This window comes from Fistularia commersonii, chromosome 17 (genome assembly GCF_037954325.1).
Source record: "Fistularia commersonii isolate RoL2024-O1a breed Wild chromosome 17, RoL_Fcom_v1.0, whole genome shotgun sequence".
In the NCBI taxonomy this organism is placed as follows: Eukaryota; Metazoa; Chordata; class Actinopteri; order Syngnathiformes; family Fistulariidae; genus Fistularia; species Fistularia commersonii.
In genome coordinates, this window is record NC_141300.1 from 11,825,390 (window position 1) to 11,841,198 (window position 15,809).

The 15,809-nt window shown below is 45.9% G+C and overlaps 1 protein-coding gene across 4 annotated transcripts in view; it reads right to left on the bottom strand.

Moving 5' to 3' along the window:
* ppfibp2b (PPFIA binding protein 2b) overlaps nt 1-15,451 on the bottom strand; it is a 51,211-nt gene extending 35,760 nt beyond the window's left edge. For 2 of the 4 annotated variants that reach the window (XM_086163939.1, XM_086163938.1), the window contains exons 1-3: nt 15,312-15,451; nt 3,324-3,430; nt 2,346-2,521 (exon numbers count right to left, since the gene is read on the bottom strand). In XM_086163939.1, coding sequence (XP_086020065.1) covers nt 2,346-2,521; nt 3,324-3,405 — 258 coding nt within the window. In that variant the 5' untranslated portion in view covers nt 3,406-3,430; nt 15,312-15,451. The remainder of the gene's footprint in view (nt 1-2,345; nt 2,522-3,323; nt 3,431-15,311) is intronic. The other 2 variants (XM_086163940.1, XM_086163942.1) reach the window with 1 other exon arrangement.
* Nucleotides 15,452-15,809: the final 358 nt, after the last annotated feature.

Below are 15,809 nucleotides of genomic sequence, written 5' to 3' on the forward strand. Positions count from 1 at the left end.
ACGCTGATATTATACTGCGCGCGCACACACAAACACACACACACAAACAAACACACACACATAGAACAGGGAAGATGGACAATCCTGTTGTAGAACTCAGCCTTTGGATCAGTGAGAGGAACCAGCGCCCCCTGTAGGACAACATGCGTCACTGCAGCGACTGCAGCCGCTTCCTCCACTCAAAGGTCTGCCACCCTGCCATCATCTAACACTCTCACATGTTTGTCCTCTTCTCCTCCAGCCATAAACCTCCTCTGTCATCTTCCTCCTGACCTCCTTCCTATCTGGCAGCTCCACTCTCAGCATCCTTCTACCCAGACTGACTCCCAAAAGACTCACGCCCACATCATTTCTATCTCCCGTCTTCTCCTCGGTGTCTCCCAACCATTTCGTTGGAATTCTACAAATTTTTAAAAGAGCAAATATTGTGATTTAGCTGCAATCGGGTCAAAGAGCATGCATCATTTCTTCTTCCGCGAGTCGGAGGGAGGAGCAGACCTCACAGCCATGGAGATGCTCATAATAGCATCTTGCAGGAGAATATAAAAGGGCTCTTCTTGAACCTCACCAAGACCAGACAGCGAGAGGAGAGGATGTGGACGATGGAACGAGGCTGGAGACAAAACGTCACACAGTAGACCGGAGATTCTCGGTCATTCAACCATCGCGGTGAGAGAACATGAAACGTATTAATCCTGAAGGAAATTCAGGAAATTCAAAATTGACCCGAGCGTGTCCATTCAGATCTTCAACCGTGGTCTTCTGAAGACCCATCTATGGAGGACCGAACACTCCGCGCTCTCCCAACGTCCTCCACCAAGGAGGAGAACTCCCTCCGTGCTGACAGAGGCCGGGGCACCACCAGGAGGCTCCAAAGAGCCGGAGACGGGCGAACCGGCGGCCTCTCCGCTCACGATCCCGATCGGCGGCGGGCTCCGAACGGATTTGACACATCCGAGAAGAGGGACGCGTCCCGATGTCTCGCGTCTCCCCCGGGATTTTCTGCGGCGACCGATTAGCCCGAAACGTAAAACCGTAACAGGTGATTAGCAAACCCCCTGCGAGCAGCGCGCTCTGGGATCCGCCTGCACGCCGGCTCGGGACGCCGGATGATCCCCGGAGCGGCTGCGAACCCGACACGCCGCCTGAAGCGCAACACATTTGTGACAAATCCCTGCAAATTCCCCCTCAAAATGATTTCTCCCTGGTTTGCTGACCTTTTCTACTGTGAATTTGGCCAGATTTCGCGGACATTTTCGAGGAAGTCTTTCATGATTTCCGCATCAGTTTTAGTGTCTATTAACTCGGATAGGTACCATAAAAATAACGATAATTTCTTAGCTCATTCATTCATTTATTTATTCATTATTAGAATTATTATTAGGGCCACATGTACCGAGCATTCACCCTCTCATTCTCGTGTCTGGATAATTTATGGACCTGCAAAAACCCGCAGAACTCTGAGGAACCTCAGAATGTGAAAATGATCTACCTCCACCAAAAATACTGAATATATATTCATTGATATATCTACTGATATATTTAACACAATAAATGTTTGTGGATCTTGCGTAACTGCATGAACCCTCATGGCACACTGCAACAGGGTACCTTTTTGGGGAAATACGTTATTCTGATGACTTGAATGGAGTCAGCATTATAGTTGAAGTTAGCTGTGAGAAAAACGACTGCTGTCCCGACAGCTGGGATTTTAGTTCCTTCACCTTTCTACTTCTCGCCTCACTTTTCGGAGGGAAGTCGGTGCTGTAGTTTTTATGAACGGTCTGAAAACGCTGCTCCACATTTCCCTTTTTCGGTATAGCAATGGCAGACCGGCAGATGAGGCAAACGCACTTTGAAAATGACAATTTAAAAAAAAATGAAGTCCACCTCCCATTCCGTATGGAAGTGATACATTTTAGTCTTTTTACTTGATCCGGCTCCCCCACTCATTTTTAAACCCATAAGTTTAGAAGACATAAATTGCCTGCTAGCTTGCTAGAACACGCCATTATGTGCACGTGCGCAGTGAAGGCCGTGTCAGAAAAGGTCAGATCGGACAGAACGACTGTCAGTCAAGTGACAAATTTCACAGTGAGGATGATAAGCTGATGTCTACATTTTAATGCCATGCCATCTACACACACTACCTTTGTGATCGACCGGTAGATCACGATCGACGCATCTGCTCTGACCTCTGCTCCACCGTTGCAGCGCTTTCATGAAAATGCATTAGAAAAAAACAAACAAACAAAAAAAAAAAAAAAGTCGCTTCTCATTTTCTCCCGATTCGTCATTCCGGTCCGACCACGCGGGAAATTCTCTGGGATTTTTTTTCTACTCACGTTTCCCGCCCGCAGCCAGTCGGCGAGGACGTCGGCCGTCTCGGCAGGTAACTGCGCTCTCAGACCTTCCCTGTCGCCCTGGAGCTCCAGAGCCTGCCTGAGCTCCTCGGCCAGCTGCAGCACCTGCAGGGGGCCCAAACCCACCGGGGAGCCCAGGTCCACCACTGCCTTTGACCCTGGAGACCACAAGGCACCGCTGAGAATCCACCCCATCTCCTCAGGTCGAGAAGAAACCCCAAGATTTGTCAAACATTCATGATCCCCAACTTTTACGCTCTTTTTTTTTTTTTTCGTATCTGGATTTTCCGGTCGTGGCTCGACTTGCCACGCCGCAATCACGAAGCTCTCGCTGAACTCTCATAGGACGACCGTCTTCGTCCCGGAGCGAAATTTCTTCCTCCTCTCCCCATCGGGCGCTGATGTCACCGGGTGATGTTTCGCTAATGGAAAGTTTAATGTGTTTCTATTTGCGGTCAGTGGGAGGCAGGATATTGAGCTCCCGGGACGCTGATGTGAGCGGATGATCAGGAATTATAGCATTTTTTAGCCATAACATGGAACCAAACAGGAAATTACATTTTGGAGGGGGGGGGGGGATTATCATCTGGTTAAAAGAGCTTGTTTTTGTTTTTTTACATTTAAAAAGAAGTTATGAGCGACGGACGAATCATTTTGAGTTTACAAAATCCCCTCCGTTTGCAAAACCATTCCACGGCATGCGTACTGCCACCTTGTGGTAATATGACGGAACTGTGGCCTATCGACACGCCGTCAAACAGCTGAACGTTCCGGTTTGAGTCATTCTGCCATCTTGGAGAAGCAGCCCAGCTCCAAAACGGTCGGATTCCAAAAGCCTGACGAGTTTTTTTGTTAACTTCCTTAATTGTAGGTTTTAACAGGCTTCTTGGGGTTTCAACTGGATCTCGATAAAAACGCGTGTAATCCTAAATTGATCTCCAACCCAGCCGGAGCTCTTACCTGCGATGATGTCATCCATCTGCTCCAGCGCCGCCTCCAGCATGTGGCTAGCCTCCGTTTCCATGGTGACGGTAGGAAGCATCAGACCTCGGGTGTGTGTGTTTGCCCTAGTGTATAAAAAAAAAAAAGAAATTATTTTTTACATCTGAGTGAATGAATGAATGAAGTCACAGCAATCTGCAGCAATCGGACTAAAACAAATCAGACAAAAATAACCTTAAATTAAGTTAGAAATAACTTGATTTTGAACCATTTAAAAAATAACCACAAATTAACTCATTTTAGAAATAAATCCATTTAAATCCATTTACCACATCGGATGCAGTTATCACTGGAAAAGAATTCAAAACTGCCATAAGTGCTACATAAGCTAAGGCTAAAAGTTAGCAGCGTGCAGTTAGTCAATGGAAAGCGGTTTATATTTAGACTGGATTGCAAGTGTGTGTGTGTGTGTGTGTGTGTGTGTGTGTGTGTGTGTGTTCTGGAGTGTGTGATAATGCCCAGAAAAACACCTCCGAGCAAACACTCTTCACCCTGAGAGCGATCCGAGAGGCTGAGCTGGACGCACGGTGGCCGATCTGGTCCGGCTCCAACCGGATATAATTCAATCAGGATAATGCACATCATTTTCCCCGGCCTCTCGGAGTCGGACTGTCAGGGGCAAAGACGCAAAGTACGTCTTTCCTTTTATTCTGCCATGAAATCGTTCTGACACGGGCCGCGGGAGCCGGCGTGTCGGGCGAGAGATGGATTCTGTCACTGGCCTAGTTTAACAAGAACTGTTGCAATAGAGACGAAAATCGGAACGTCGGGACTCTTCGAGCGCTTATCGCTTCGACCCAACAATAGCAGGGAGGGGGCGGATAAGGTCTGAAATTACGGCTGAAACGTTTTCTCGGGTCATTTTTGGGGGCCATTGTTACACCCCGATATGGGAGCGGTAGTTTTAGAAGAGATAGGAACTCAACATTTGAATGGATTCATAGAAAACAGAGCTGAGAGATAAACTGGGCATCTGAATGGGGGCTACAGAAGGAGATTCCCTCAACTATCGATACGTCTCTCTGGGATGAGGTCCTGGAGGCCTTCCTCATTCCTCCGGCACTGGAATCATCCGATTGTGCCACTTGCAGGTTATCTCCTCTATCTTTACTTGATGGTGGTTCCTCATAGACCTTCATCGCACCCCCTCCAGCATCTCCTCCACGATCATGGGACAATCATTGGGAAACTGCGGCTCCTTGCTGCGGTCTGGGCTTTGGGTTCTGCACAGACCAGAGGTTGTGCATCACAGATGCATCTCCAAGCCTGAATGTGGTACGAGCAGACCGTCTCCACCATGGTGTCTATCTGCCTGGGCTTCAGTGGCCCTCAGCCTTGAGAGCGTTTCCATCTGGGGGAGCCGACGCCGCACGGAGAAACAAGACACCGACCGCCTGGTAGGATGAACTTGTTTTTCTGGAGCGTCGGTTTCTACATCCCCCCAGACGGGAGTAATTGACCACAACAAAAAAAAAAAAAAAAAAAAAAAAAAAGGGGGTAAAATGTTACATTACATACAATGTTACATGTAAATGTTTACATTTTTTTTTATTTTTTTTTAAGCATTTTTGAGGAAAACAGAACTTGGAGGGCTTTAATAGTCAAAGAAAATTTCACATTTAAGGACAAAGGGTCACAAAATGTCAACATTTCTGATTAAATCCAAACACGAAGATTCATTTCCTGAAATTTTTCATTCTGGATTCTTTTTTGGCCATGTGAAAGGATGCAAAGTCATATGAACGGCAGGAGACACGCCCTCATACCCTGCCGAGTGCGTGTGTGTGTGTGTGTGTGTGTGTGTGTGTAAGCTTGAGGGAAAGACATTCTCGTTCCCACAAGCCCAAAAATTGCACAGACTGCAGATGATGTTGCAGCTTCGCGCTGGAAATGAACACCGATCATTACATCAGCACATTTGCTCCGCTGCGTCACGTGAGCCGTCATGTGAGGTTTTTTTTCACTCCTCGGTTTTCCCACTTGCCCGCGCTGCGTTCTAGACAATGGCGCGTTTGTCGTCGCCGCGGTCGGCTGTCGTCACGCTCGACCCGAACGGAGCCGTCGCCCCGAGGACTTGTCCGCTCATCGGACGCAAATGTGTGTGTGTGTGTCTGCAGCGAAAAGTCACAAGCTACGCAGTCCGGGACAAACGCAACTGAGCTCTATCCTCAGGCGATATGACGGAATGCAGAAATCCCAAAGGCATGATTTTCAAGGCTAAATAAAAAAAAAAAAAACACGATGCTTCACCGTCCATTAAACGGAAGCCGCGCCGAGGTCAGCTGCAGCGGCGCCAGCGGTGCAGAGACTCTTATTCACAACTGGGTGAGGAGGAGGATAAGCGAAAGGAACGGGCGTTTTTTTTGTTCGGGCAAGTCCGTCGACATTCCCGAAGCGGTTTGCCTCAGGCCTGCCGCGAAAAAAAACAAAAAAAAACAAAACAAAAACGGCTTTCTCCTAATCCACCACAAACAGGCCGGGTTACACTCCAGGTAGAATAACTAGGTTAGTAGGAGTCTCCGCCCGCCTTGGAGAAGCTGCAGATGAACACGCTTGTGACCGACCGCCACCGAGCGCCAGGTTGCGCCGTGTTTACAGAATAAATAGTCATAATATCAGGTTGTAATGACTGCAACCTTTTTATAGAACGCAAACACACACGCATGCAAAACAAACATCCCCGTCACCCTCGCTCGTGACATCACGGGTATTTTCCCTGCTCGGACCAATCAGAAGTGGCGGCTCTGATGCCCTTTAAGAGGCAGGTGCGCCGGTGATGCGGGTGTCTGGTTGCCATGGCGCCGCAGTTTCACCTAGGGGAAGGTGCATCTCCAAAGGGCTGTGGTTTGGGTGTGCATCAAGAGCAAATGCAACACACACACACACACACACACACACACACACACACACACACACACACACACACACACACACACACACACACACACACACACACACACACACCTCTTTTTAAATGTAAAAACCACCACAATTGTCATTATTTCACCTTTGATAATCAAAAAACTGGACCCAGCAGTTCTTCGTTACACTTGTCTGGAGGACGAATCGTCCAACGCCACACACTCCGGTTATAGAGGGTGTATTATAGGACTTTTTCTTAGCAAACATTGTGACACCGTTATTTTTTTGATTTTTTTTTTCAAGCAACATTATGTCATGTTTGTGTGTGTTGATGCAGGTTGTCTGTCAGCTGTCCCGGCGGCAGTGTTAGTGTACATCGGGGGGGGGGGGGTTATCAGTCGTGACATCACTTTCCTCCCCCCGCAGTTGTGCCTGTTCTTGTCACTTTGTAAGTCAGAGTGACAATATGATGGAAGGATGAGAGCCTGGGAGCAGCTATGACAGAGCAGTGTGTGTATGTGTGTGTGAGGAGGCTTTAATGAAGGACAGGGAGGGGGGATCGTGTGTGTGTGTGTGTGTGAACGCCTTTATGAGAGCCTGCAGAGAATTTTTTTTCCTACTTCCAGGAGAGGGGTGTGTTTTAAAACCGTGATGGGGATTCTCCTTGAGCCACACTTGGTGAAAACACACACGTTTTTGGATAATTAGGTATATTTGGTTCATATAAAGAGAATAACAATCGTAAATTGAGGACTCGAAAAATAGCAATATCATTCTTTCATTCATCATGGGTAAAGCTTATCCCAGGCTCAATCCACCGTGCATGGACAGAAAAATATTCACTCTGTTATTCACAGTTTTTGGACTGTCTGAGGAGGCCAAATAAGGTTTATCAACAATAAGAGTGGATGGATGAGACTGTTGCCGAGGCAACCCCTTCTCCCCAGTGTTTGAGGCCGATGGCCGCCCTTCCTAAACTGATTCACTCCTACTTTACATTGAACAATATAATATATGTAGGTTGGTGTAAATAAAATGGAGGCAGTATATTAGTGTGTTAGTAGTGGGGGTCGAACACACACACACACACGCGCACACACACACACACACACACACACGCGCACAAAAACACGCATGCAGATGCAGGCGCGTGCAGGCACACGGGAAATAGAGGAGCTTTTTGGTTTTTATTTAATGCGATTATTTCCCAGTAAGTGGGCTCGATTCTCTGCAGCGGCTCACAGATACAGAGACAGGAAGCTATGAAATGTCATCTTCGAGCCTGAAAACCCGGTAGTGTGTCAGAGTGTGTGTGTCGGCGTGTGCCGGTGTGTGTTGGACTGTGCGCCAATGCGCGGCTGCTTGCGGTGAACAATACGCGGCATAAAGCCTTTGCTCTTTACGGTCTTATGGAGTCTCTCCAGGAACGTGAGTCACATTATCCACCACGGCTGGGCTCCGGACTATTTTGCCCACAGTTGGGTGTGTAAGGGGCCGGGGGGCCGGCGGAGGCGGGCGGGGGGCTAATGAAGCAGAACACAAAACAACACATGACTTCAGGCTAATGATCATCATAAAGTACGTGACTTCCAATCTTTCTTCTTTAAGAGAAAATGTACAAGAAATGAGTTTGGTTAAGGGATTGAGTCACACTTCCAGAGGTTTTTAAATTTCGAATGGGAACTTATTCATGCCACATGACATCATCGTCATCATTATTATTATTATTACTATTATTATAGTTATCATTATAAAAGCTGAAACATGCAAAAGCCTCCAGAGTATAAATGACAAATATGAAGTCCACTTCCTGTTGACGTCTTCTGGAACAACTGGGTTTCCTGTCAGGCGCCTTGTTGATGTTTTTTCCCCCTGAAACAAACTGACTCGTGCACGTTCACTGTTCGCTCAGCCAATAGGGAACCATTCGTTCACCATCAATATCGCTTTCCTCCATCTGCACAATTCAGGTTTTCAGTGAACCTCCTGCATGTGTTTGCACTGTGGGAGGAACCCAGAAAATCTTGAGGAACCCCACACACACACATGAGAACACGGAGAGTCCACACAGAAAAGGAATCCAACCGGTGACCTTCTGACTGTGAGCAGGAAGCTCTAACCGCCGCGACGTTCGCATAATTAATTTGGAATTCCCCCGAAATAGTGAAAATACATGAACAGTCAAGACGTTGAAAAATTGAGTGAAAAATATATAAGAATCCAAGATTTCCAAAAATGGAAGATGTGTGAAAATTACTAGAACTTTTTTTTTTTTTTTTTGGTTAAATAATGTGATAAAATGGAAAGAAATAAGCTTAAAAAATTGGAAAAGAAAAAAAAAAAGCTGTGAAATGTGGTTGTATTTGTGAGATATTTTGAAGAGCGAGGAGGAAATGCTCTGAGAAGGGAAGGACCTCCGGCCGCCGGTGTCGGCATCCCAGCGGGTAGGACCGCATTCTTCCCCAAAAAGGAGCGCCGGGGGGCTGTTGGGAGGGGGAAGGGGAGACGGAGAGGAGGCAACAGGAACTCAGATCATCAGTCAACTCCGCGTTGATGTTCCAACCACCCGTCTCCATCAGGAGCACCAGGAACCATTAGGTCTTTATCACAGCAGCCCGAGTCTGTACATCACAGAAACACCACTATCTAAACAACAATTTGAAAACACACCATGTTGACACCTGCTGACTGCTGATGGACACACACACACACACACACACACACACACACACACAGACACACACACACACACACATACACATACATGTCCCGCTTCCCATCAGCTGTCACTCTGGCCCTTTTTGAACATCAATAGAACATTAGACTTTTCCAGATAACTATCAAGAGGGGGGGGAATGGATTACACATTCAGATTGACACACGTGCACACACACATGTGCACACACACATGCATACACACAGCAGCAACAGCATGAAACCTGTGTGTTAAATATTAAGTCAAACATTACGGTGTCTCAACAAACTGCAGCAGCCAGGAGTGAAACTGGAAGGACCGGGTTTGACAAAGACAGTTACACATTAACAAAAGCGCACACACACACACAAGCACACACACACACACACACACACACACTGTGTGTGGCTGAGGGAGAAAGAGAGAGTTTCCCATTCCTTCTTATTTGGCTTCGCCTCTTTGGATTAGTGTCACCAGCTATAGGCCAGACCTGAGCCCCCACAGCCCTCCTGTCACAGAGCAGTGTGTGTGTGTGTGTGTGTGTGTGTGTGTGTGTGTGTACGCACGCATGTGTGTATTTCCTCATCCGAAATGTCAGCAGTCCCGTTCAATTTAATGTTAATTGCAGACGAATGTGGTGTTTCTTGTTGGCTCGACTCCAAAACACACACACACACACGAACACACATATAAACACATACACACACACACAAACTGTCAACCCCGTTATCAGTGAAAAACCGTTCATTACGTCAACATGACATTAAAATACTCCGCACACCTGTCTTTCTCACCCCTCGCTGCTGAAACGGCCCCCGGGTCAAACTACGGTTCTGCTTCCCTCTGGATGGTCACGTGTCGTCCTCCAGGACGGGATCACCAGGAAAATTAAACAAGACGCGACTTTGGACGCTACTGATTGTTAAATATCAGCCGAAACAAACAGAGAGAAGAAATACGATTCAGCAGGGAAAGCCCATTTAAAAAAAAAAAAAGGAAAGAATTCGGCGGTTGTGACACAGGATTCTAATCAGACTCTCATCCCAAGTGTGTGTGTGTGTGTGTGCTGCTATTCTACCCACATCGCAGTCTGGGTTGCGTGATTACGGAAAACTTCGTCCACGTAACGCGGCAACAATCGCCCCGTCCTTTCACACGCTGATAACGCCGCCGACCTCCCAGAGAACAATCCTCACGCTGTTTCGAGTCTGTGACCTTTTTTTTTGGCGATTTTCCCGCAAATATTTGCTGATTCCGTAATCGCTGGTTTCTTCCCCCTCCTCAAAACGCAGTGGGTAGCGTCAGCTAATCTGGCTCCCCCCCCCCCGAACCGTGTTTTTTTTTCAAGACGGCATCAATATCTAGCTCTTCCACCTCAGTGGCGAATCATCTCACACGCCCGTGTGTGTGTGAAATGACACCGTTGTGAGATGCGGCCTTGTTTGACACACACACACTCGCGGTGCGGGGTCACCGAACCCGAACAACCCCGGAATGGAACGCCCTGTTGGGTTCCTGGGTTCCGGTTTTAAGTCACAATTCCGTTCGATTGCAATTCACCAGTCCACGATCAGATTTTTTTTTTTTTTACGAATCCGATTTTAGTTATTTAGTTATTTTAGTTTTAGTTATTTCAGACTTTCTCACGGACTCGTCCATCTTTGGTCGAATCGCTAGTTTTCTCCTCATTGTTAGTCGAGGCTAGCGTTAGCTCAGCTTGCCGTCGGCTAATGCGGTTCCTCATATCAGCGGTGTTGCCGAAGAATTTCGTTTTTACAAACGGTGCGGGTCTTGTCCGGTTGAGGCGTGCTGGGAACATCGCAAAAAAACAAAATGCTCCCAGATATCCGCCTTCAAATTGTGTGGATTTTTTTTTTTTTCACTGGCTGTTGCTGCTGCTTCGTTCCTTGCCACGTTGCATCTTGTTTTGCTTTTTTTTTTTTGTTTATTTTTTACTGTTCCGGCACTAGGCTCGCAGATGTGTTCTTCACCAAAACTGAAATTCAAAACTTGCTGCTGCTGCTTCGTTCCACTGCCACGTTGCATCTTGTTTTGTTTTTGTTTTTTGTTTGTTTTTTACTGTTCTGGCACTAGGCTCGCAGATGTGTCCTTCACCCAAACTGAAATTTAAAACTTTTTTGTCCAGGCAGAAACAGGAAACGCATTCACCAAATCTGTTTTCTTATGAATATAGCTTATCGATTCCAAATCGTCCAATGAAGCAACTTTGAATCAATCATTTTCTGCACCCCCACCCTCTAGGTGTTCTTCTTTTCCCTTTGGCTTTTTCCATCAGGGGAAAGCATACCTCCAATCACAATGTCATTTGCAAACATCACGGTCCGTGGAGTTTCCTGTCTAACCTCATCTGTAGGTGTTCATGTTCTACGGCGCGTTTTTCATTTTCCGCCGCCGACTCCCGGTCACATGACCCACCGCTTTAACGTTGTCGCAAACCGATTCCCGCTGCGCTGACAACCCCAAGCCCGGAGAAAGAGGGTCTGGGAGAAACAACGATTCATCCATAATGTTCATATTAAGATAGAAGAAATAAACATTGGTTCCAGACAATAACACGAATTATCATCACACGACCTTTTTGCATGCCGCGTTGTCTCGTGTTCCCATAAAGGGGAATATCGTGACTGCGCGCTCATGAATGTTGCTACAGCAGGAGGTCCGAATCCTGCGGAACGCCGGAGGAGAAGAACTTTACTGGGCTCGTAAACGCTGCCGCTCGGCTTCCTCTCTTTCCCGCTTCCTGTCTGACGCTGGGCTTAGAAACACTTCACCTCCGGTTTTAGTCTTGAGGCAGATCCGGTTTTGTGACGACGCCTCTGGCTCAGAATGAAACTACTGTTGACATATCAACACTGCAACAACATCACACACACACACATACACTCCTGTCTCAGTCTGGACTGACCAGTCTGGGTAGAGCTTAGGGCATAAGTTATGCATACACAGATGACAGATGTGTGTGTGTGTGTGTTTGGCCTCACACACCATTAGCTGTGCGATGATAGCGACGCGCTTGAGGAGACAGTCATGGTTAAACGTCCTTCGATCTGCGGGGACTCCACCTGAAGATCGATAATTAATCGAAATGCTCAACCGGTGGCCGACCGGCTGACCCTGCGAGCTGCGGGGTCTTGGGTTACGGAGTCACCAGCTGTGAACGCGGACAGATCACATGACGGGGTTCGGTTTCACCGCCCAGTAGAAGGCGGCGCGTGTTTGTCTTCTATAAGGTCACAGGTAAATGTCGTGTAACACACGCCTCGACGTTGAGAAATACTCGCAACACAACGGTGTTTGCTAAAACAAGGAGCAATAACGGACGGATTTGTCAATGAACGTCGTCAAGGTCCATCCGATGCTCCGTCTCGCTCCCAATAATGACCATCCGCTCATTTTCGGATCCCTACGAACTGAACCCTCCTCTTCGGACGGCAAACACACCGCCGAGTTTAAGCTTCAATCTGCATCTCAGGACCATCAAACGCAAAGCGCACATCTCACGAGTACTTGGACGCGTGTCTTTCGGACTCTGCCATCTCCATCCCCACGTTGTCCGAGCTTCAGGCGCCTTCTCGTTCACTTCTCTTATCCCCGGAACTGTGGACCCATCTTCCCAGGGAGAAGTAAAGTGTATTGTAATGAATCTGGTGGCTTAGTTTTCTCAGCCTCCTACGGCGAGCGGAGGATTTTTTCTTGTAGATGAACAGCCAGACTTTGTCCCCCCCCACCCCCCACCCCACTCCCTTCAGGGTGAGTATTTCCTGAGAGCTGCTAAGACGACAGTCATCACAACGTTCATACGAAGAAAAGCCTCCACAGTGGTTTAAACCAGCTGCTTTGATCACAGGGATCATCCCTTTGTGTGTGTGTGTGTGTGTGTGTGTGCACGCGCGCTCGTGCATATCCTTTTGTATCCTCTGTGAATTCATTCAATTCATTTGCAAATCAAGGAAAAATTGCCAAGAGTCCATTGGCAATTAGGTCCCTTTTTATAAAGGTAACTAATTGGTTATTGATGTAAAGTTATAAAAAATGAAAAATTAAAATCACCACTTAGATAAAAGAACCCCCCCACACACACACAGTCACACACGTCCCTCGAGCGACAGACAAATCTGCTGAACATCAGCAAAAGGTTTTTTTTTGTTTTGTTTTTTAAATCAGCATAAAGTGAATAAAAACCAAGTCATTTCTTAAATGGAGGGCGCACAAATACATTTCACAGCTTGCTTTTGCTTTTCTATTTTTAAGCTAATTTATACACGTTTATCACATTATTTAACCAAAAAAAAAAATACAGTTATTTTTATACATCTTACATTTTGGATCAGGGAAGTCATGAAATTTTTCACTCAATTTGTCAATGTCTTCTCCATATATTTCCATTGTTTTCTGTGGATTTCCAAACAAATTATACAAATTTTCGCAGCATTAGAGCAGGGGTCCCCAAACTTTTTCCTGCGAGGGCCAAACAACTTTTCCCTTCTGTGACGGGGGGCCGGGCCAGTGTGTGACAAAAAAATGTGACAATAACAGAGGTGTCTAAACGCAAATATTTATTGTTTTCCAGAAAGCCACACATTACCAAAATTAACCCTTTCTAGGATCTTAACAGGAAAAAGAAAATAAAGTAAATACATTATTAATGAAAAATGTCTTTGTGTCATCTCCTGACAGATGAGACAAACAGCCTTTTGTTTGAATTAAACAAAAAAATAATTGTTTGTCCACTGCGGGTTAAGTACCCCGCATTCTGAACCTATTTTTCTCTTACCTAATCTTTTCGCCATTATTCCGTGTTATTTGACAGGGGCATGTTCAGGATTTTTTTTTTTTTTGAGGGAGGGGTTTCGGATAAGGCACAGACTGCAGAAGCTCTATAAACGTACAAGTTACGATAACGTGGCCAGAATAAAAATATGAATTATAATGCATCTCTGGTATTGTTCAGGGGCCGGGAAAAATGTGGAGTCGGGCCGTATCCGGCCCCCAGGCCGTACTTTGGGAACCACTGGGATAGAGAAAACCCCAAAGCAGAGAAAACCCCAAAGCAAAAAAAAAAAAGACAAAAAATATGCAAGAAAAATCAACTCGACTTTATTTTTTTTCCCCCAACCCCGATACGCTTCGAATTCTGATGTGAAATCAGATTCTATCGGTGGATAAAGGATGAAACGGAGAAAATCCTGGGAGGAACCGGGGAGAACTTGCAAAGTTCATGTATTCACACCATGAGCTGGTGTTACGGCTGCGTGAGACGGGCTTTGCGAACCCTGATAAAACAACCTGATAAATGCTGATGAGGCGACAGTGACGCCTCCGGAGCCTTTCATCAACCCTCTGTCTTTCAACTCAGCTTTTAAGGGAGATTTACAAGAGAAAAGAGGCCCCGTCACCTCTCAAGTCACCGGGCCTGTTCGTGTGTGTGTGTGTGTGTGTGTGTGTGTGTGTGTGTGTGTGTGTGTGTGTGTGTGTGTATCCCCAGTGTTAGACAAAGCAGATGCTCCAGCAGAGGGGAGCCACACATCAGCCTTGGTTTCCCCCTTCTTGAACACACACACACACACACACACACACACACACACACACAGAAAATGATGATGATCACACAGCGTGTCAGTGCAGCTAAAGATCATCTAGTCGCTGCAAGGTTAGGCCCGCCACTGCATCATATAGGGTGCAGTGCGTGTGTGTGATTATAAAGAAATTATTTATCAACATATTCATGGAACTGTGTGTTTCTGTTAAAAAAAAAAGAAAAAAGAATTATAAAGAAACAGATAAATTCATATATAATAAAAACTGCAGAGATTATTGGTGTGAGCGTGGAGATTGCAGTGCTTGATAACAAGATTTAAATCCCTACAGTCATCTGGACACACACACAAACACACACACATTATAGTATCTGGAGATACTTGAATCGATAAATTGATTAATGTCAACTTTAATAGATGCACATATTTAATCGCGGACACCTTTATTTTGAAACCCAGTTTCCTTTCTATCCTTTCTTGTCGAACAACAACACAAAACAGACTGTTTTCACGATTCTCAATTATTGTTGTTTTTCTTGAATATTTCAGCACTAAATGAGCCAAAGTAATAGTTTGTCTAATATTTGCATTTATGTCAAAAACTGAATTAAAGCAGACAAATATTGTTCAATAATGACAAGAATGATAATAGAATCCGCGTCGTGCTGAAAGATCCTGCTGCAAACAACCGGCAAAACCAACAATTTACACTAATCGAACATATCTCGGTGATAAACTTCAGGAAAGTGGCTCCGGTAAGTTGCTGTGCGGTAACGGACGACTTGTTCCCGCATTGTTTTCCCGCATCACGGAAGAACTTCGGTTACTTACGTTGTGCGTCCAAAACGTATCTCCGACGGGTTCAGTCCTTAAAAGAATCCCTACCGGCGGACTCCCGGTAGTAAAGTCAGCCAGAACCGACACACACGCACACATGCACACACATACGCACACACACACGCACACACACACCCTCTCACACACACCCGGCGCTGGAGTGGAGCGGCCGCTCAGAGCTTGTCAGATCACCTGCCATGCGAGGCGTGATGCGTTCAGGGACAACTCGGAAAATAGCAAACTCAACGCTCACAATATCCGCTCCCTCCCGGGTGTAAAAAAAAATAATTTTTGATTGTATTTTTTATTTATTTATTTTTTTTACGGTTGCTAAAGTAGTTTTCTTAAAAGTTTTTGTTTTTGTTTCAACAAAAAATAAATGAAAGAGACTATAAAAGGAAATCAAATTGAAAGTTTGAAAAAATGAAAATGTGAAACTTTGAGACTTTTAGAAATATTTAATATAAAAAAAAACGATGCGTAACAATTGCC